General features: G+C 45.3%; 1 protein-coding gene across 1 annotated transcript in view; it reads left to right on the forward strand.

Annotated features, from left to right (window-relative positions):
- The first annotated feature begins 12,277 nt into the window (after positions 1 to 12,277).
- The window catches only part of LOC143216258 (uncharacterized), a 47,129-nt gene continuing 38,553 nt past the window's right edge, over positions 12,278 to 20,853 (forward strand). The window contains exon 1 of the mRNA XM_076439139.1: positions 12,278 to 13,855. Within this exon, the coding sequence (XP_076295254.1) occupies positions 12,967 to 13,855 (889 nt within the window). The 5' untranslated portion in view covers positions 12,278 to 12,966. The remainder of the gene's footprint in view (positions 13,856 to 20,853) is intronic.

A 20,853-nucleotide genomic window follows, 5' to 3' on the forward strand; every position in this document is an offset into this window, starting at 1 on the left:
GAGCCAAGGAGGAGGTCTCGGGCCACATAATAAGCCCGATCGGGCCCCTTTAATGAGCCATAATGGGCCAGCAAGTATGCGTAATCGCCGATGATGGCCTCGAACACGATTCCATCCCGTTTTCCTCTCCGCTTCCATCCCCGCCCATTTGCCCCCTCCTCCACCTCTCCTCGTCAGCCTTAATTTTTACTTTTCTCCTTTTGCCCTTTTTTTGAACTCTCCTCTCTCTCTCTCTCTCTCTCGCTCTCTTGTTCTCTCGATCCCTTTCTCTTTTGTTTTGCGGAGCCGTTTTTTGCTCTCTTGCGAAACACGGCGATCCCCGGCTCGGTCAGACCCTCGACACATACGTACATTGTACCGAGGGCCATGATGATGGCTCTGTGTCACCTAATTTCGAGCAATTACTTTTATACCCGGCCCCGGGACCGATACCTCGCCTCGATATTGGGCCTGATTACAGAACAGTGCGGTAATAACGCGCGCCGGGCCGACAATTTCGCGGTAACCAATGAGACCCGACCGGGTCCTCCGTGTCGCCGCGCTGTGCTGCGACCGATTAAAAACGCGCCTTCAGGCGGCTCCGAGAGCTGGGCAGTTGCTCTGGCCCTCTGATATTTTTCAAATTCTGCTATCTCTTTCAATGAGGTTCTATCCATAGCGTGAATTAAACACACGATTTCTTAAATATTATGAACATAATACCTACCTCATACAATACTTTTGTGAATGTTTGCAGTTTTACATTTTTCTTACATTTCGTGAATATTTCAGATGATGTATTAGGTCGGAAAGAAAGTTCTTACGGTTTTTGTTATTTTGATTGTATAATAAAAACCTCAAGAACTTTCTTTCCAACCTAATACACGAGTGAAAATTATTTTTCTGATAAAAAATTCACCCTCTGCAGTCGGAGCTATCGTAACTCGAAAATTAAACATTTCTTCCGACCTAGAATAATTCCTTTGTACATGATTGTTCTCATTTTATGTATATGAAAAAAATTTGTGTAATACCTCACACAATACCTAAATGTTTAGGAATTGATTAGATACGGATACATTGAATAATGTGAACAATATTTCGAATAATGGTACAGCAATCTTCAGTGGCGCCTCAGAGTCATCAGGGTTAAAAACAAAGAAATTCTGCTAGTCGCAGCTGCAAAGAACGATTTCAACGAATATTCATCGAACAGAGGTTGCACCTATGAATTCTCGCGAATCAGCAGCACCTGCTGAATAAATCGGCCTATAAAAATGTAGATTGTCGGCTGGAGAGGGCGAGCAAGTTGAACGCGAACCGTTTTCCAGCAGCGTTTCCGCAGAATTTCCCTGTGCATAATATCGGCGAATCGGCTGGCAGGATCGCGGAACCTAACGTCGTGTCGTCATGCGCTCATTTAAACTTATTTACTTACCGGGGCAAAACGGTGCCCAGCCTCGTTTAATACCTGCCTCCACCCCCTCCGGCTGCAAACTTCGCCATCCTCCTCGAGCGTTCGAGCTTGCGAATCAATTTAATCGGGCCGTCGGTTGTTCCGAGAAAATCATAGGTGCCGGCCGGTTATTTAAGATACGGAGACCCGCGAATCGTCAGTGACTCTCAGCCAGCGCTACTCTCGAGCCGGAGTTTTTTCATTTTCAACCCTCAACGACAGAGTAGAAATTGGAATTTGACGACAGAGTAGAAATTGGAATTTGACGGCAGAGTAAAAATTTGGAATTCAGATAGTTTGTAACTCTGGGCTGAGACAAGGGACGTTCGAACCCCCGAATTTTTTAGGCCCATGTTAAGATCCAAGTGTAAACTGCAACTTTGAAGTTTCACTTTGAATTTTAATATTTGGGCTTTGGTCAAACAGAGGACAATTTAGAGTTCTTACGTTTCCGGATGTAACGAAAGGTGGTGCACCTAGGGTGCGCTGACATTCAATTACCATCCACTTAGCGTGGCGAGGTCCTCTACGTACCTGCATCCACTTGATCTGGCCATTTTCAAACTAATCGCCCGTAATAAGGAATCTCGAACTCAAGGGGTTTGCTACTCGCAGGTACCAACCGGGATCAATATCCTTTCCTCGGGGCTCTCTGATCCTGCGCCAACAACAGAGAATAGCGGATAATGCAGTTGACATTCTGGGATTATTTATTGGTCGATCTGATCGATCGAGTTTGTTAAGTATGAACAAATCATTAGAACGATAGGGTACAGTCAAAATAAATGGAATCATCAAAAAGCAACACAACGTTGATATAAATACATTTAAATCAGTCAATAAATGTTTTTATTTACTGATTTGGATGAATGAATCTGAATGAATGATCAAAATGGAAGTTTCATGATTTTCTAGTCTAGCCTGCTGTTAGTAATCCAGTAACAAGTGGAATTTGTTAAACATTATGTATTAACAGGAACATTCATGGACTATTAATAAACTGTTATTAAACTTAACCCTGACGACCAGTTCCATTCCTGTTTTCGTAAGCGAGCCTTTAAAACTGAGAATCCGCGCAAACATGGCCGTCTATTAATCACCGTTCGCAAACACAAGAAAAAGGAATCGTGAGGATAAATGATCCAGCGATTATGAAACTGGTTTAAGCCGCGTATTTTTCTTTGCAAGCTGCTTTAACTATTACGTTTCTACGAATGGAAAACTACTGTTGACATGATCATAAGATCACAATAGTAGAGAACAATATAGTAATGTCTAAATTAAAAAGAAGTATGTGAAATTCTGTCAAGAAAACTCGAATTCCATAAAATTTTTCTGGATCCCTTCACACATAGGAGTGTATGAAAATAAAGATGCGGACTTCCTTGCAAAAGCTGCCACATCTTCTAACTCAGCGGACATTTCTCAAGTTCCTTTCACCGATTTTACTTGCCACCTCAGACTAAAAGGCATTCTCAACACTCGATCCTCAATTACTGAGCAAGGCACCATCAAGGGTATACATTAATTCAAAAAATTCTACAACCCAAATCAAACACCCTGGTTTGCTCAAAATTTTGATGACTACATTAAAAGGGGTTTTATGCCCACGGTAAACCGTATCAGGGCCAATCATTATAATCTCGCTGCTTCTCTGTATCGAGTAAATATTGTTAGTGATCCTAGTTGTAAGTGTAATTATAGCTCCGAGGACTTAGATCATGTTCTATGGCAGAGTGTCGTCTTTATGATTCCCAAAGAATTAAATTAGTAAATAAGTTGCGCAAAATCAAGTTTTTTCTACCATTAAAAGCGGGCATTTTCTTTGCTAAACCTAATGTTAAAGCTTGCGGATATATCTTCCAGCTTTTAAACGACTGCAATCTACATCATCTAGCGATCATTAAGTCTGACATTGTACACTAACTGTAAGCCTACTGTATCATTGTTAAAGCTGAAGTAAATAATAGGTTTCAGTGGCTCAATAAAAAAGAAATATAGTAATATATTTTTCAATTCCTCTAATCTCGTTTTATTGTTTTAAATTACACCGTCCAAAGTTCTCGCTGCCAAGCTTTTCGGCGATCGATCGGTTAATCGAACCGGTCATGATCAGTAGCATGATTCCAGCGCAATGTTGCAAGGTATCCCCCACCCCCGGGGGCATGAATGATCGCGGGTAGAACTTAATCCTTAGAAATGATCGACGAGACACCGCGCACGGGCACAATGGGAACGAAAAGAAGTCGACGCGCGCTTAAAGATTACATTACAGGCAAAATGGCGTGCTTAATCAGGCCATTTATTCGCCCTGGGGAACGGCCGGTTCCCGATGCGAAAAGGGAGGGAATGTTTTGTGGTTCCCTACCCACGGGCAGCCTCGCATTTTCTGCATTGTGCCCGGTGCCCGGGCATTGTCGGGCACCCGGTGCCCGGCGTATCGATTACACGTTACAATTATAATAAGCTGGTAATGTCGGCGTAATGCCGATTCCACGGACAGAAATTTTCGAGCGAGAACCGCGGGAAAAGCCATGCTTCGTAGCCTCTTCGCATTCACGACGCACACGCTTTATTTGCGCTGAAAATGTTTGATTGCCGGTTAGCCGAACAATGATCCCCTAACAATGCGAACGGGCGGGCTGTAATCTTTGGTTTAAACTTCGGACATGTAAACAAATAACAATGGTATCGCGATATAATACACTGGCAGGTTTTCAACGTTTCTTTTTACTTCTAGGTGGATATTACAGCGGTGAATTAATGATAATCGAGCGTGTAATCTGAGGGTGTGCTTTGTTATTACCGTCTGCTGAATGTTCGGTCTTTTGAGTTTCAGTAAAATAGCTTTTTTCGTGTTAGTGCGACGGCTGGTTAGATGATCGTCTCGAAGATGAATGTCTGTTGTACGATCAAGCTTAAGCCATCTATTTATAAGGTGATGAAACCTGAACAAAGGTGTGAATTATTTTGTTTGCTGAAATTCCCAAAGGAAACAATTTTTATATCACTGTTTCCATGCTTATACATACTTAATGATAGATCGCGAATTTTCTGAGTAAAATATTAAATAAAATAGAAGAAACATCAGAAATAAAGAAATACATTTTTACGAACGTTCACTTGTGAAACTCTCTGCAGAAAATAAATCTCAGACAACTTTTCATTTCCTAGTGCCACCATTTTTGCATGAACGTCCGTTAATTATTAACTTATACCGAAACTGTATACACGTTCTACTGGCCACCCCTTTTATTCAATTACGCTTTCTATTGTGCCGATTCGAAGAATAGTCAGTCGTTTCTTTACACGCGTTTTTCTCTCGTATCCGTGAAATTTTCGAGATAAATCGAGAACGGCGATTGGCTCTCGCTGGGAACGTCGCGAAAACTTCGCGTAACCGTTTCTCGTCGGTTTTTTTCGGTTAAATTCGAGCGGAAAGCGACAAGAGAAAGCGGCAAAAAGTTCATTGTCGCGGAGGGTTTCAAACAATGAACGGTACAATGGCGGGCAGGATCGACGATTGTGTCGCGCGTTATTTCTTCTTTCTATTTTCCAGCAGCAACAATGACGCTGTAACGAGTCTGCGAGCGATTTAATCCGTCCGTAACGGATTTTGCCAGTGAACCAAATTTTTTTTCGGCGATATCAATCCTTTCTGAACGAATCGCTGATTCTGGTACAATGACTTCGAAACGAGTCTGGAGAAAGATTTCGTCTCAAAATCGCAGATGCTCATAAAAAAAAAATAACATCGAATCAGCCTCGCGATGAAGTTTCTGAACAGAATCTAATAAATGCTATTAATTTCCCTTGGGCCGAAATAGAATTCTATTCCGTTGTTCTTGATGTGTAGCCATTGAAGAACATACTGGCGTGCAATTGATATTTCTTTTGCTTCTAAGAAAAATTCTAGATAAAATTACGCACGATTATCTGATAACACCATACCTGTATTTCAACAGTTTTGTACATGTCCCCTCTTAGTTAAATTACGTTAATTAGTTTTGTTATTCTATTGTAAACATTTGTGGAAAACGACTTCGGTCCGTTTAAAATAAATATAATAATGATAGGAAGAAGAGAGAAATGATGAACTACAGTTGAAATAAAATTCTATCTCGTCGTTAATGTTCAGCCATTGAAGAACATATTGGCTTGCTATTGATATTCTCTTCTGCTTGGGAAGGAATTGTGAACCACAGTTACAATAAACCGTGGTGCAAGGGGTTGATAAATTTTCGGGGCAATTTGCCATTGAAGCAAGTCGATCAGTATCCACTTACAGGTCGAGCAGAAAGCGAGCAGCGGGGAAAAGTGCCAAAAAGGCCGAGCCAGCCCCGTAGACGCAGGCATCGAGGTATCGATTTCCCTTTTCCCGCTGTAACTCACAAACAATCGACTTCCCGACAGGTCCGGGGATCGTTGTCGAGGATTCCCAGCCCGTTCCCTTGTCTCGTTCTCTCTCCCTCGGTCCTCCCGTTTTGTTCGATTTTCGTTGGTTTCTTCCCGGCGAGCGCGCACGACCCGTAAAAATCATCTCGGCGGGCGTCCGAGATTTCAATGGGCCCCGAAAGGGATTTACAGGTGTGACCGTTGGTATATACAGATGTATACCGGTGGTCGACGGGACCGATTCGGGTTTCCGGCAGTTCGGGGCACAAAGTGCATGCAAATTTTCTAAAGGAGACGTCCGACGTTTTATTTCGGCTCGTTTGTCCGAGCCTGTTTTTGTTCGCCGGGGCCCGATACATACTATTAAGTTCGTGGCGTATTAAAAAAACCAGCGACCCCGAAATCTTGCGGCAATGGTTACGCCACCCCTTTTCGTCATTATGGCTTCGTTTCGGAACCGCTGGTAACGAGACAATTTTGTTTCTTCCTTTTTCGGGGACCGATGCAAACGGGACAATGATTCTCGGATTGGACACCGGGCTACGTCGGGCCCGTTTCGTGGGACCTGCGACCCGATTGCGGTGTATAAATATTTCATGACACCTAAGGCCCTGGGATTCTTCTGTGAATGTTAGCTTAATCGAGAGTGAACGGGCCAATTGACTTTTTCACCCTTTGTGCACGAGAGTGCCTCGCGCATTGAATTTTCCGATGGGTTAAACATGATATTTCTTTAAAACAAGAATATTCAAGATAAATTCACGAAAAATCTTCAAAGAACCGTTTCCTGTAAGGACCACAATTTCATAAACATAATATGAACGAACATGTATGTATATGAAAATGAAAATATGAATAGAATGAAAGTATGAATGAACAAAGTTTACGAGAAGTAGAATGAGGAGAAGTGCACGTGTAAATACACGTACCGTGGACTATAGTAATTGATTACGAAGCAACCAGAAGATGCGAAGAAAGTTTGCGAGGTGCGCAATCACGGAAGAGCGATGCAAATGATTTCGGTCGGGATAGAATGGTCATGATAAGAGGCAGAGTGTCATGCTCACGGCATTAGGATGAATCTTGCCCCCACCAGCCCCCCGTCAGGATAACCAGCCCCCATGGCGGAGCCGTTGATGCGCGATTTCTCGCCCTACCGAAGACGATATTGCGACCGGTATCGAGTTCCCAACACCTGTGTAGGTGTACGGACACGTGGAGCGGAAGTGGGGGTATTCAACATGGCGACTCTGCACACATCGTACACAGAGGTGCACCAATGCGCGAGCAGCGAGCACGCCCGTTCCCAACAGTTCCCCCTTTCCTTTCTTCTTTCTACTCCTGTTCACGACTCCTTCGTTTTCTTCCTTTTCCTCCTCTTGCATCTTCGCTCCTTAACCTCCTCTCCCCCCCCTGGCTCTTGCTAAATACCTTTTCAACATTACCGTTCTTATTCACCGTCCTCGAAGAACGTTCGCAACACTTTTCCCTCCTCCTTCCCAAGTTTCTTTGTGGTTTTTAATATTCTGTTTTGTCCTTCCTTTTCTCTTTATACTTCCTTCTCCTGGTTAACGTTCTCTCCCCTTTCTTGCTGTTGCTAAATACCTTTCAAACATTATGGCTTTTATCCACCGTCCTCGAAAAACGTTCACAAAACACTTTTCCCCCTTCATCCCAAGTTTCTTTGTGATTTTTAATATTCTTTCTTCTTCCTATACTTTCTTTGCCTCCTTAACCTTCTTTCCCCCCTTTCGTTCTTGCTATAAACATCTTTTCAACGTTACCGTTTTTATCCACCGTCCTCAAAGAACGTTCGCAACACTTTTCCCTCCTCCTTCCTAAGTTTCTTTGTGGTTTTTAATATTCTGTTTTGTCCTTCCTTTTCTCTTTATACTTCCTTCTCCTGGTTAACGTTCTCTCCCCTTTCTTGCTGTTGCTAAATACCTTTCAAACATCATGGCTTTTATCCACCGTCCTCGAAAAACGTTCACAAAACACTTTTCCCCCTTCATCCCAAGTTTCTTTGTGATTTTTAATATTCTTTCTTCTTCCTATACTTTCTTTGCCTCCTTAACCTTCTTTCCACCCTTTCGTTCTTGCTATAAACATCTTTTCAACGTTACCGTTTTTATCCACCGCCCTTGAAGAACGTTCGCAACACTTTTCCCCTCCCTCCTAAGTTCGTTTATGATTTTTAATACTCTGTTTCATCCTCCCTTTCTTATTTCTACTTTTCCTGTCCTTCTTGCTGTTGCTAAATACCTTTTCAACGTTATGCCTTTTATCCACCGTCCTCGACAAACGTTCGCAAAATTTTTGCCCCTCCCTTCTAAGTTTCTTTGCGATTTTTAATATTCTGATTCATCTTTCACCCTCCTTTTCTTCTTTCTACTTCCTTTTCCTCCTTAACCCCCTCTTCCTTCTCGAACTGTTGCTAAATACCTTTTCACCATTACCGTTGTCATCCGAACATTCGCAACTCCACCTTTCCCCCTCCTCCCCCAACGTTTCTTTGTGACTTTGAATATTCTGTTTGACGCCGCGACATCTCTTGTATTCCTGTTACCCTAAGTCTCCTTTCCCGCACACCTGCTGCTAAAAGCCCTCTCAACATTGTAGACCCCGTCCTCGGAGAAGGAAGAACACCGATGATTGCCACCCTTTTCCACTCGCCTCTCTTTAATATTTCTGCTACCTATCGCGACACCATTATTTTCTTACCGTTCGTTCTCTTTACTGCTCATTCTTTAAGGTACTTCCTCGTTCCACCTGATACGTGTACTAAATAAGTTTGCAACGTTGCTTATCCGACGCGATCTTGAGGAACGTTAATTGATCCTTTCGAATCCTACGAAACACTTAAGGGAGTCATATTCCTCGTGACACTGTCATCTTCTTCGGCCGCCGCTTATCTCTTGTTGGGTCCTTTTCTGTTTCTGTCGATGCAATTTCTTTTCAATGATTTCTGAACGTTGCAGAGTTTTAAAACGTTTAATTTAAATTTGTCTATAAAATTGTTTGTAGATCCCCGTTGGCAAATAGCAAAATTGCTGGAGGTTTCTACTTTGTCGGATATGTACTAATCGATTCTGAATACTTTGCACTCGAAAGTAAAAATTGCCACACCATCACATTCAAAACAGTTTTAACATCATTAAATCCATCTGTATTCCATAAATTGTAAAAAGCTCAACCGTTGTGTGTGTGTATTAGAAAATAGGTTCAACTCGATGCGCACAATTCAGAAAAGATTACATGGAACAAAAATGATCTGGCTTGAAATAAATGTCTCGATTTCCGAGGTAATTTCTCGAATTGAAGTTGACAGCCAGTCCACAGCTATCCGTCGCGTCCACGTGTCGCCGTCGCTGTCTCGAATCCCTGCGTCGCTATTATTATCAATTAGACTCCTCCCCTTATCTCCCTGAAAAATCGACAATCCTAATTTATGCGGGAATGCGCGAGTCTCGCGGTAGCCTAGGCTCGAAAGTGTTCTTCCGAGGCGATGCTAATCTGTATTTTCTACCAATTAACGGCGACAATCGAATTAATCAAATCCAGATCTGATAAAACGCTAACGGGACGCCCGGGACGTCGCGCCGCACACGAAATAACGGGGTACAAATTGCAGGACAACATGCTTGAACATAGTGGAACACAGCTCCACTGGTTGTAGTAAACGGTGCTGATTGAAAAAGTATGTCGATCTATTTTTGCGGTCACTTTACGCTACCGTGGGCGATTACCGTGAACACCGGGACTGTTGGAAAATGACGCGCAGATCACTGGCATTACAATGCTGGCCAACGGTCTCGCGTTCCTCGCCAGCATCCAGAAAACAGAAAAAAAAAAAACGAAGGAATAAACCGAAATCAAACGGGGCATTTCTCGCGGCAATTTCAGCGTTCACAGCGGCGTAGAAAAGAAGATATATCGGGTACACTGATTCCGCGAATTATCCGCGGCGGGTAGCAATCATCGGGTTTTAACATTTTCCTCCGGGTTTCCAGCGGTTGCTAGACTCCCGACGATTTCGAGGGACTTTCTACCATTAGCCGGGCTCGTTCGCCAATTACGGTATCGAGAACCGACGTAAGAAAATCGTAGAAGAGCTGCCGCCGCCGCTGCCGAGTTTTTTGCTGTCGATGATGATCCCCGGCTAATTGACTCGTTTCTTCTTGCTAATTAGATTAGAGAGGCCTAATGGTTATTGCTTGTTCGAAACGGGTCGACGGGAGCCGTGCGCTCTGCATTGAATTAGCGCATCGAGTAATTGGCCTCGCAATGGACTTTCTTTGGATAGGCCAACGTTTTTCCGAATTTTAAGCACCGCCATGTTCGGCCAGATCTGCTGTGAAATGGTTTAAACACGTCAGCAGGCAAGTCGGAATTCTCGGTATTTATGAACTTATGATATTTTCAGAGCTTTCGTTCTGCTGATTCGTGAAGCCATTTCAAAATTCAATTGCACACTTTTTGGTTAGAAGGACGTAGAATCTACTTTTCATTGTGAACATGTAACAGAAGGATCAACATGATTGATAAGAAGAAATGTACATTTTTGTAAAAAATCCCAGTACTCAATGTACAACCATTGAATTTGTTTTTTTTTTAAGAGATCTATGAAACGCATCAATTAGATTTGTTTAGAAGACGAATTACGTAAACGATCCACAATTACGTCGACCGTATCGCGTAATTTCTCGCTACGTTTCGACACCGTTTCTCCGATCTACCGGGTCATTAGCGTAAAGTCTAAACACACACATTAGCCAGGCCACGTCTCTCCAGATTTCGAGTTCCCGAAGAAAGTGTCACCATGCACGCTCTGACAGCTTAATTACGTGATCACGTCGATCATGCTGTGCAATGATCTATCGCGGTAATTGCCTGTTAGCACGGCGGAGATCAATTACAGTTGATTTAGAAAGTCGGATTCCCGATCGCCCTTCAGTCAGGAAATGGCAATCTGAATCTGGAAGGAAAATCGTTCTCGAAGATCTCAAAGTGACAATTCAATAATTTCGTAAAATTCTCAAATAAAATGATTTTCGCTGATCGTGAAGCTAATGACCATCGACGTTCCTGAAGAACTCAGGAACAGGAAAACAACCACAGGAATCTCGTTCGACTCTAACGCGATCTAATTCAGCAATGGAATATAACAATTAAAACTCCAAAATCCACTCCCCTAGGAAAATCAGAGCCGAGGAACCTCGTCCAACCTCCTGGTACCTTCCAATCAGGAAATACCAATCTGAATCTGGAAGATAAATCCTCCTCAAAGATTTCAGAATGACAATTCAGTAATTGTTTTGTAAAATTCTCAAATAAAAATGATTTTCGCTAATCATCAAGCTATTACACGTTCTGAGTAGTCATCGACGTTCTTGAAGAACTCAGGAACAGGAAAACAACCAGGAATCTTGTGCGACTCTAACGCGATCTCGTTCAGCAAAGAAATATAACAATGAAGACTCCAAAATCCACTCCCCTAAGAAAATCAGAGCCGAGGGACCTCGTCCAACCTCCTGGTACCTTCCAATCAGGAAATACCGATCTGAATCTGGAATAAAAACCCTCCTCGAAGATCTCCAAAGAACACTTCAATAATTTAGTAAAATTCTCCAATAAAACTGATTTTCGCTAATGATCAAGCTATTACACATTTTCAGCAGTCATCGACGATCCTGAAGAGCTCAGGAAGTGGAAAACAACCAGGAATCACGTGCAACTCTGCCGCGATCTAGTTCAGCAATGGAATATCACAATGACACAGCAAGCTCCACTTTTGAGACCGAGAAAAAGTGTTCTATCCCACCTGGAAGACTCGAAAATTCACCGCCCTAATAAAATCAGAGCCGAGGAACCTTGTCCAACCTCCTGGTGCCTTTCTATCGGAGCCCCCACTCGCACGGTACACCGCGGCGAGAAGTATACACAAAGTCACCTCGAGGAATATCGTCGGCGAACACTTTTCCCGGGTGTTCCTCCTCCTGCGGGGCGAAAGAAAGCGCGTAGCCGAACGAAGACGGGACGAGTGGCGAGAAGACGGTTTCCGTGGAAGAGGGATAGAGAGGCTGGTCTGTAGAGAGGGGGGAGGGAGGGATAGAGGCGGTGGGGTAGGAGACGTAGCGGTAGAGGTGGGGGCTCCAGACGTATTAATTAAACGACTCATTTTCATCGCACGACAAAAACGTGAGTTTAACGCCCATCGGCAACTAATGCGTCGCCCCTCTGCAGCCCGTCAGTACCCCGAGGAATCGCGGTAGCGAGGCCCGAGCGGAGCCGAGTGCGGGCACTTACAACGGCGGACCAATCGCGCGGAGGCGAGTACCCGCCCAGCCTCGTCGTCCGCAGTCTTCAACCCCGCCCACAGTTGCTCGATCATCCCCCCACCAGCTGAACCGGCGAGCCTGACGGTGGGGATGGCGGGTGACTCGCAGCCCCCACCACCCGCCAAGAGCGCCTCGTTTAGCCTGTAATTTGCTCAAACACTAGCAAGCTCTCGTGCCAGAAACATCCGTCAGAGCCGCGGAGCTCTGTGGCATGCTGGAGTCTCGAACTGTACGCGGCGGCTCTGTACACTCGCGGCCAGTTTGGCCCAAGTTAGGCGACCCGGGTGTATTACTAACCAACCACTGTACTAGTCGTCGCGCATCGAACACGATCTTTTTAAAAACCGTCCCGAAGATCGGCTCCCGATGGAGAGCTGGTTCCCAGTGAGTGTGTACCGGAGTGCCGTGGATTCGAAGTGGTGAACTCTCGTTGCTCGATGGTGTCGGGGTCATCGTGGACTCGGGTGATCCTCGCGGGGTGACATTCTACACGGCTGTTCACGATGTGTGCTCGCTGGTGCTGGGAACTGAGTGTCTAACGATCCAAGTGTTGTTCCCGGACCATGGTACTTGTCGTCGTCGATTAGATCTCCATTGATCGAACGACCGGGTGCGAAAGGTAGAGTTAGTGTTACAACGACGAGAACCAAGTGCGATTCGAAAGTGTTTCTAGCCGTACGAGCGACAGCTGACGTGGGTGGTAGCAGGGATGCGGCGGACCTGACTCCGCGTAGCCCGCCTGTAGTCCCGCCGTCCCGCCGAAGTGTCTCAATCCGCAAAGCGTACGATAATCGTACGATGATGCCGCTCGCGCCGACGCCAATCGTACCGGTGCCGTCGAAGCCGAAGATCGGCTTCAGCATCGACTCAATCGTGGGCGGCGGTGGTCAGGGTGGTCGGGAGGATCGATTGGATCGGTTGGAGCGGGTCGAGATCGAGAGGGATGGCAGCCCGATGGACGTTGAAGGCTCCTCATCACCGCGGAGTCGTCGGGTCACCGCAAGATCACCCGGCGCTCATTCCGAGGGCTCCGACAGGCCTGTCTCCCGGAGTTCTTCGATAGAATCGTATCCTAACTCCCGGAGAACACCGTCGCATAGTCTCCACCACCATCACGGGAACCACCATAGCCATCACCATCACCTGACCGCCGCTACGCATCTGGACTTTAGCAGGACGACGGTCCACAGCCACAGCGGAGGATCCACGCCCAACAACAGCCCTAGTCCACCCCACAGGATATCGCACGGAGACTCCCCGGTTGGCGCACATCCTCAACCACCTCCAGGGGTTGTCAGACCTAGTCCAAACTATCTCGCGCCACCACCAGGCGCGGCAACCGCCGCTGCTGTAGCCGCGGAACAGCTCAAGTCTCTTTACGGTTTACCGGGACATGGTCCAACGGGCCCGCAAACCGGCCAGAGCGAGTACCATACCCAACAACTAGCCCTGGCAGCCAACCTAGCCGCGGCGCAACACTTCCAAGCCGCGAATCTCGCGGTCGCGCTTCAAGCACACCATGGTGCTTCGCCTCATGGACCACCTCATGGACCGTACCCCCATGGAGGCGCACCCGGCGGACCCCATCCACCGCCGCATCCTCATCAACCGCCCAGAGACAGTTACCCGCTATACCCGTGGCTACTCTCCAGGCACGGACGGATCTTCCCGCACCGGTTTCCTGGAGGTACGTACTGTTTTTCTTGCACCCTGCTGTCTTGGGACTCGACCTAGTCCGCCAGGAATTCGGACATTCCGCTATTCAAGGTCTTATCTGATCATCGGCTGCTTCAACATGTCTATCAGCTTCGGTTTCGATGCTCGGTTGTCCCGAAAGTCTCGTTCTCTATTTATGTACGTGAAGCAGATTCAGTGAGCTTTCCTAAATCTTACCGGATGTTAGATATAGGTGTATGCATAGATAGAGAATAAGTAATTGCAAATTTATATTGGTAAGGGAGGAAATAATTACCGTAAAACATATTAGAAATATGGACATGCGTATGTAGATCACTCTTTGATCTATACATATATGCAGACGTAAAAGGACCATCAAAGTGTATACACGTTCCTAATAAAGACCGTTGCTTACTATATAAAATTCACTGCTTAATGATTTAATAATTGTAACACCGGATAGTCGAGCATCGACGATCAGATGATCGATGTTGAAGGTGAAAATTGCGAAAGGAGCTTTCGGTACGACCTGATACTATAATTACACAGCGAACTCCGACTCGTAGACCAAGAAGAAGGGTTCCTACCTGTTCTTTTTTCCTGCCGAGGACCCCCGCTGTCTCGAGACTGAACCTATTCCACAGGGAATTGGGATGTTCGGGGTTCTCTTCTTGATCTTATCTCGCCAGGGAAGTAGGTTTCTTGAAGTTGTCGGGCGGGATAGCGACGAAGTTAGCGACGGTGGCATTGTTAGAGAGGATATTGATTATCGAGTGCTTGAAAAATAGAGGTGTGAAACTTGTACTGGATTCAGAGTCGGCTAAGTCCGGGTAGCATCTGTTGATTTTTTCGGGTTGCAAGTAGGATCCGTCGATGCTCGAGTGCTGAGTGAGGTATGAGATCTTGTTAAAAGGTTTTGATGATGTATTAGCCTGTTTCGAGCGCGTGTAACGAATTTAGATCTCGGGGCGTTCGGAGTGGAGTGTGTTGATTTACGAAAACAAATGGACAGGTTTGATTGATTAACTGGACTCTGACTCATGAGCTTATTCATATAGAATGCTTGTTCATTATTCATGCAGAAACAATAACTTTATTTCGAGCGAAGATGCTCGAGTCGTTTCGGTGGAGATACTGGGAATCTGCATCATAATATGCAACTAAATGCTGCATAACAATGTAACAGCAATTTAAGTATTTAGCTATCCTAAGTTGGTTAGTAATGCACAGAAATGTGATTGAATTACATAAATCAGAATGTGGATAATTGTATGAGGGTTGAGTCTATTAAATTGCACTATATGCAAACCGTGTGATAAGATTATCATGTCATACCTTTTGTCATTGTGTCACATGGTAATCATGTATTCAGAGTATGTACCGTGTTACAAAAAGTGTGACGAGTATTTTCTAAAAATAATTGTAAAATTATAAATTCACCAAACTGCATCTAATTCGTATACCTCGTCCACCCTAGCTAATCACGATAAATCTTGACTCAAGTACTACAAACACGGTTGCTAGCCGGAAGATAAATCTCTCAAGAAATCGACTCGAGCATAATTAAAGCTCCGAATAAAATCGTAGCGGTTATCGATCGGCGATTAATATCCCCTCTGAATCTGCACCGTCAACGTCTCTAATTACCCTCTGTGGTTCGCGTCGTGGAAAAACCATCGTCGCCGAATCGCGCGACTTTCTCTCGCGGGATTTCTTCTGACAAAGAGGCATTAGACTCTCTCGGATTTTTCCCATAGCTGCGGCGAGTTCGTCGAATTCGATTGGGTCCGGTTAATTGCTCGGCTTTAACGAGATCGCGTCGGTGAAAAAAGTGGGCCCGGCGATCACGATCGAAAGATCCAACCCGGCTAGACCACTCCGCGCGCGCGCGCGAGAGAGAGAGAGCAGGGTCCGGGGCGAGTTAACTCGTCATTTTCAGGCGAGTTAATAAACTCGCGCGCCGCGATCCTTTTTTTCCCCGGGGCTGAAACCACGCGCGACCGGTTTCCCGCCGCGCAGAACGATCCTCGAAACTTGCTTGCTCGTCGATGTAAACAGCGCGGAATCGCGCGTGCACAGACGAACGATGAGAGAGAGAGAGAGGAAGATAGATAGAGAATGCTCTCACTTGCTGTTCACGATAATTACGCGTAAAAGTTGGTAAATAACGACGGGTCGTAATAAAAACGTTACGCAAAGATTTCGTAATCGTGCCGAGCGCGCGCTGGTTTTGTAACGTTGTCGTCCGATCGGCCTCCCTCGTTATCGGCCACGAGCCACGCCGGACCAAAGACACATAATTGATTCATTCGACCACCGATAACATCCAATTACGAATTATCCCGCGATACGGGGTATCGTAGTCCCGATAACGTTCTATCCAGTCATCCTTCAACGGCGCCTCGATCTCGCGGAACGCGCACAGAATTTCGGAAATCGAACTAGGAAATCTAGCGATGTCTTGATATCGTGAAACGTTTATTAGCGGCAGAAATTTTGCGGTGGCGAAGAAGGGCTCGTTCACCTGGGAGTCTCGACGTCTCCTAACAGCGGAGAAAATTAACAATAAATCACGGATTTTATGGAAAAACAACTACTCGACTCGCAAATTCAATCTTAACGACGAAAAACAGCGTTTAGAAACGATTTCTCGAGTCGATATGACAGATGATCAACAAAAACTTCACGCCGCAAGAAGGATGTTCGTAATCGGCAAATACCAGCTGGTAGTTGCTAACGAGAAAGGATAATAAAATCCTCGCGGGCAAACAAGAATAAATTACCGCCACTTTCACAAATGAATACGATCCAGACCGACCAATACCACGGAACAAAAATCGTTCGTAATGGCGGACGTTGAGGTCTCAATCGTGTGTTCCCGAAGCTCCCATTTCTTGCCACCAGTCATCTCATCGGCGTATAAATCAGGCTTAATTAACTGCGACACGCGGATTATCGTTAATTCGCTCGAAATCGAGGATGTTTCGCGAAATAGATTTCCCATCGGTTTTTTGTTGTAGATGGGAAGATCCGAGGGGGATGAAGAGATGCAGAGTAACGTTTAGCGCGCGCGCGCGAGCTCGCATGATCTCGAGAGACCGCGGTACTTCGAATTTTACGGCTTGTCGCCTCGTTCATCCGTGGCTGCCAGTTAGTTTTATCTGCGATCACGGCTCGATCATAAATCATCAATCGTAACTTGTAATGGTCTAGGCATTAGCGATGGAATTTTGTTGCAGACGATGCTCGTTTATTTACCGGCCGTAACTCGCGGACTTTTGCTCGTCGAATGTGAATTATCGCGATGGTTTCTTTTTTCCGCGACAGAAGTGCACGACGCTCGGACTCGCTGCTAGGTTTCAATCGTTCTTCGGAATTGTTTCCAACGTTTTTCGCACGATGTATCATATTTATGCAGTTCCCACATCTACGTAAGCACTCGATTAAAAAATTGAATTAGTCGAAGAATGAAGCTTTTGGTGAAATATAAAAATTTCTCGCCATAACCATCCTCACAGTCCGCCTTAATTTCGCATTCAAAGAGCTGAAACACTTCTTCGCACACTGCGATGTATAATTTTGTTTCGAATGCAGTTCCCACGTCTTCAGAAGTACCCCGAGTTCCAAAAAGGAGAAAAAGTATAGAGAAGCCCGCCTTAGTTTCACACTTAACGCGTCGCGACCAATTAATAAATTTAATTACTCGAAGAATAAACCTTTGGTGAAATATAAAAATGTCTATGTCGCTATAACCATCCTCAGTCCGCCTCAATTTCGCATTCAAAGAGCTGAAACATTTCGCACACTGCGATGTACAATTTTGTTTCGAATGCAGTTCCCGCGTCTTCAGAAGTACCCCGAGTCCGCGTCGTGATATTGTTAGTTTCTCATTCAACGCGTCGCGACCAATTAAAATGTTTCGAGGAATAGACCTTTTTGGTAAAATTTAAAAATGCTTACGTCTCCGTAACCATTCTCAGTTTCGCATTTAAAGCATCGTCGAACTCGATTAAAATTTACGCCGCGGTCTCGAAATCAACGATGCCTCGAGCACGCCTTTCAGCGAGGCAAGAAAATGTCTCCGGTTCCCATAAATTGCCGGTCGCGGATCGATATTTCCATAAGTACCCGGGGTCCGCATTAATTTCGCGTTTGTATCGCGACAAGAAGAGCGAGGCGAAGAAAAAATGCCGGCGGAAAAAAATGAGGCGAACAATCAGCGAGAGACCGTAGTGGTCGCAACGAGCAAACATGGCGACGATTTTTTCTCCGGTGGAACGAGTTTCTGGACGCATTTCTCTACCGGGTGGCGGTCGCTCGCGCCGTATACGCGATCCCGGGTAAATTTATGGTAATTGTCTCCCGGAGCCGGAGACGTTTCGCCTTTTCCCTCGTTTCCCGCTACCGGTTGCTGCTCTGACCTCGTAACTAACTGCAAACGAGCCTCAATAATGCCTGATTGCCACCCGATTAGGTATCGGAGTCCCTCGAAGACCGTCTCCCGCCTGAAAACGGGCGTAGCTCTTCTACGTTATGTATACCTGGTACCGGAAGCTGTCGAGGACCATCGAACGATCTCTCCAGGTATCATTTTCCGGTTCCATCGGTTCCACGGATCGCCGTTTTTCGATTGAGCGATTAATCTCCGCAGTCACGCAGATGTGGCGAACAAGACACCGCCGCCGCGTTCGTTCAAGCGAAAAATAAATGGGGAATGGCAAAAATGGCCAAAACAGTTCGCACGCTATCGCGCGACAACCGACCGTAATAAGAGGACCACTCTCGGATAATGACACGGCCAACCAGCTAAATCTTCAAATTATCGGTTATGTAATACGAGAATTGCGATTTTGACGGAGATCGGACGGCTTGCACGCCGCGCCTGGAGATGTTCCGAACGCTCCGAGATGTTTTGGACGCCGCACGAAATGGTCCTCGCGTGACGATTGCGTGCGGGGCTCTCGAGAATTTTGTTTACGCGGATTTTTCGGGGTTCTCGAGGTGTTTGTTTATCTCTGATTAACGTTACGATTAACGTAACGATTTTTTGATCGAAAACGACGGCTATCTTAGTTATTGACTATTTGTTGCCAATAATTGATTGACTAATTGATTGTGTTACAAAAATATTTTTGACGACCGAAATTCTTGGCTAGAATTTTTATTTCGCGTAAAGGATCTCCCTCGAGGGTGCCCGCTGAATGCTACAAAATGTTACAGGCAATTTAGATCCTCGGTGAAACCAATTCTGAAGACTGCACGATTTACAAAAGAAGAAACGACACGTTTTCTAACTTCAGCCTCAACATTATCATCTAGTTGTCCATTTAACAAGGCCAGGAATTTTTCATCTGTAGAAAATGACCGGTTTCGTCGGAAACTTTCCACGAACAATGCGCCGGCCGTTTAAATGTTAATGTGCGCGTACATACGTTCCAGCGACTAGCTTCGTTCCGTGCGAATACGCTCGATGCCATCCCGGTGAAATATTCGAGCGATTTCGTCTTCGAGGTATAAATTAGACTGTCGAAAAACGAACAACGAATAAAAGAAAAGGAGAAAAATCGGAGTCGCAGTTCTCGAGCAAGGCTGCGAAACAGGTAACGAAATAATACAGGCGTGTGTATCTGCGGATCGGTTAGAAAATGGATATATTTCACGTGTAACAGCCTAATAGACGGGAATTCGAACAGAAGGCAAAAGCTGCCCGATCCACGACCGGTGTCCGCTTGGCCAACGTATTTCGCCCCGCGGTTATGTTCGCGATGGAACGTCCACTCGATGTTGTCCCCTTCTTTCCCCGGGTAATTGAATGTTCCGCGAGTTAGAGCGATCGCATAACTTCGCGCCAGGCTATCCGTGGAAAAGAGATCGCGCGAGATTTCACGCGTCCCGAGAACGGCTCTCCGGTAAAACGATACACAAGATCGGGGAGAGCCGGCGGAGATATCAGGTGATCGCCACAGCTATGCAGAAAAGGCAACCGCTTATCTAGCAATTAGTCGGTATCGATAATTACCGCCGTGGAAACCGATCTTCCGCCCTTCCATTCCGCCTCGTTACATCGTTGCCTCGCCGAAACCAATCATGAAATTCTCGGGTTCCATTAGACGGTTGCGGCTTCATCTCGCCCAGCTGCCATTCCGTGACATTGTGGCTAATTAACTCTAAATCTACCACTGCCGATCAAATGACCGGTTTCATATTTTTCATTTCACAATTATTGAAATTATTAGGTTTGCTTACATGGAAATCGTTTCGATCGATTTCTTCATCCAAGCAAACATTGTAATAAAAATGGCAAAAAAAATCGAAATAAATAGAGCCATGACATTTTTACGAGCTGAAACATTTTCATCGCTTTTAGTGCTCGGTAGGTTTAGCGTTGATGGCAATTTCGGACGCAGAAATCACCGATAAGCCGCTTCGCGCGTTTAGAAAGCCCCGATATTCCGAACACTATTATTTTCATTCGTCTCGGAAGGCGGAAGACAATTATTTTTTATAAGCCTTATGAGAGATATAAAATTAGAATCAATTGCAAAATTTGTACTGAACAAACAGACAGACAGACAAGAAAGAAAGCTAATAAAAACGTAGTAATAATTTATAGTTACCAGAGAATGTACCGATCTATAAAAGTTCAGAACTGAAAAACAAATTAATAGTAAATGGTTACAATTTCAATCGTGTGCACAAAGGCATGCGCGTTATTTGCGCCACTTTGTGCGAATTAATAGAAATTGCCTGCAATAATGCAACTATGGAGCGATTAAGCGCAGAAACGAACGGTTCGATAATTAAAGTTGAGCTGAACGGGCTAATCTGGCGAGCGTTGCGTCATTGAGGCGCAATTTGTTGTACGAGGAAAAAACGGAACGGCGTGATTTAGCTTAATTTATTTGGCAATTACCTTCGGCGACGATAACGCTACAATGTAGATAACTTGACGTAACGATTCATGACGAATCCGTCCCGGGGGCTGAGACTCCGAGCCTCGTGTCAGTG

Source organism: Lasioglossum baleicum, chromosome 15, assembly GCF_051020765.1.
Source record: "Lasioglossum baleicum chromosome 15, iyLasBale1, whole genome shotgun sequence".
NCBI lineage: Eukaryota > Metazoa > Arthropoda > Insecta > Hymenoptera > Halictidae > Lasioglossum > Lasioglossum baleicum.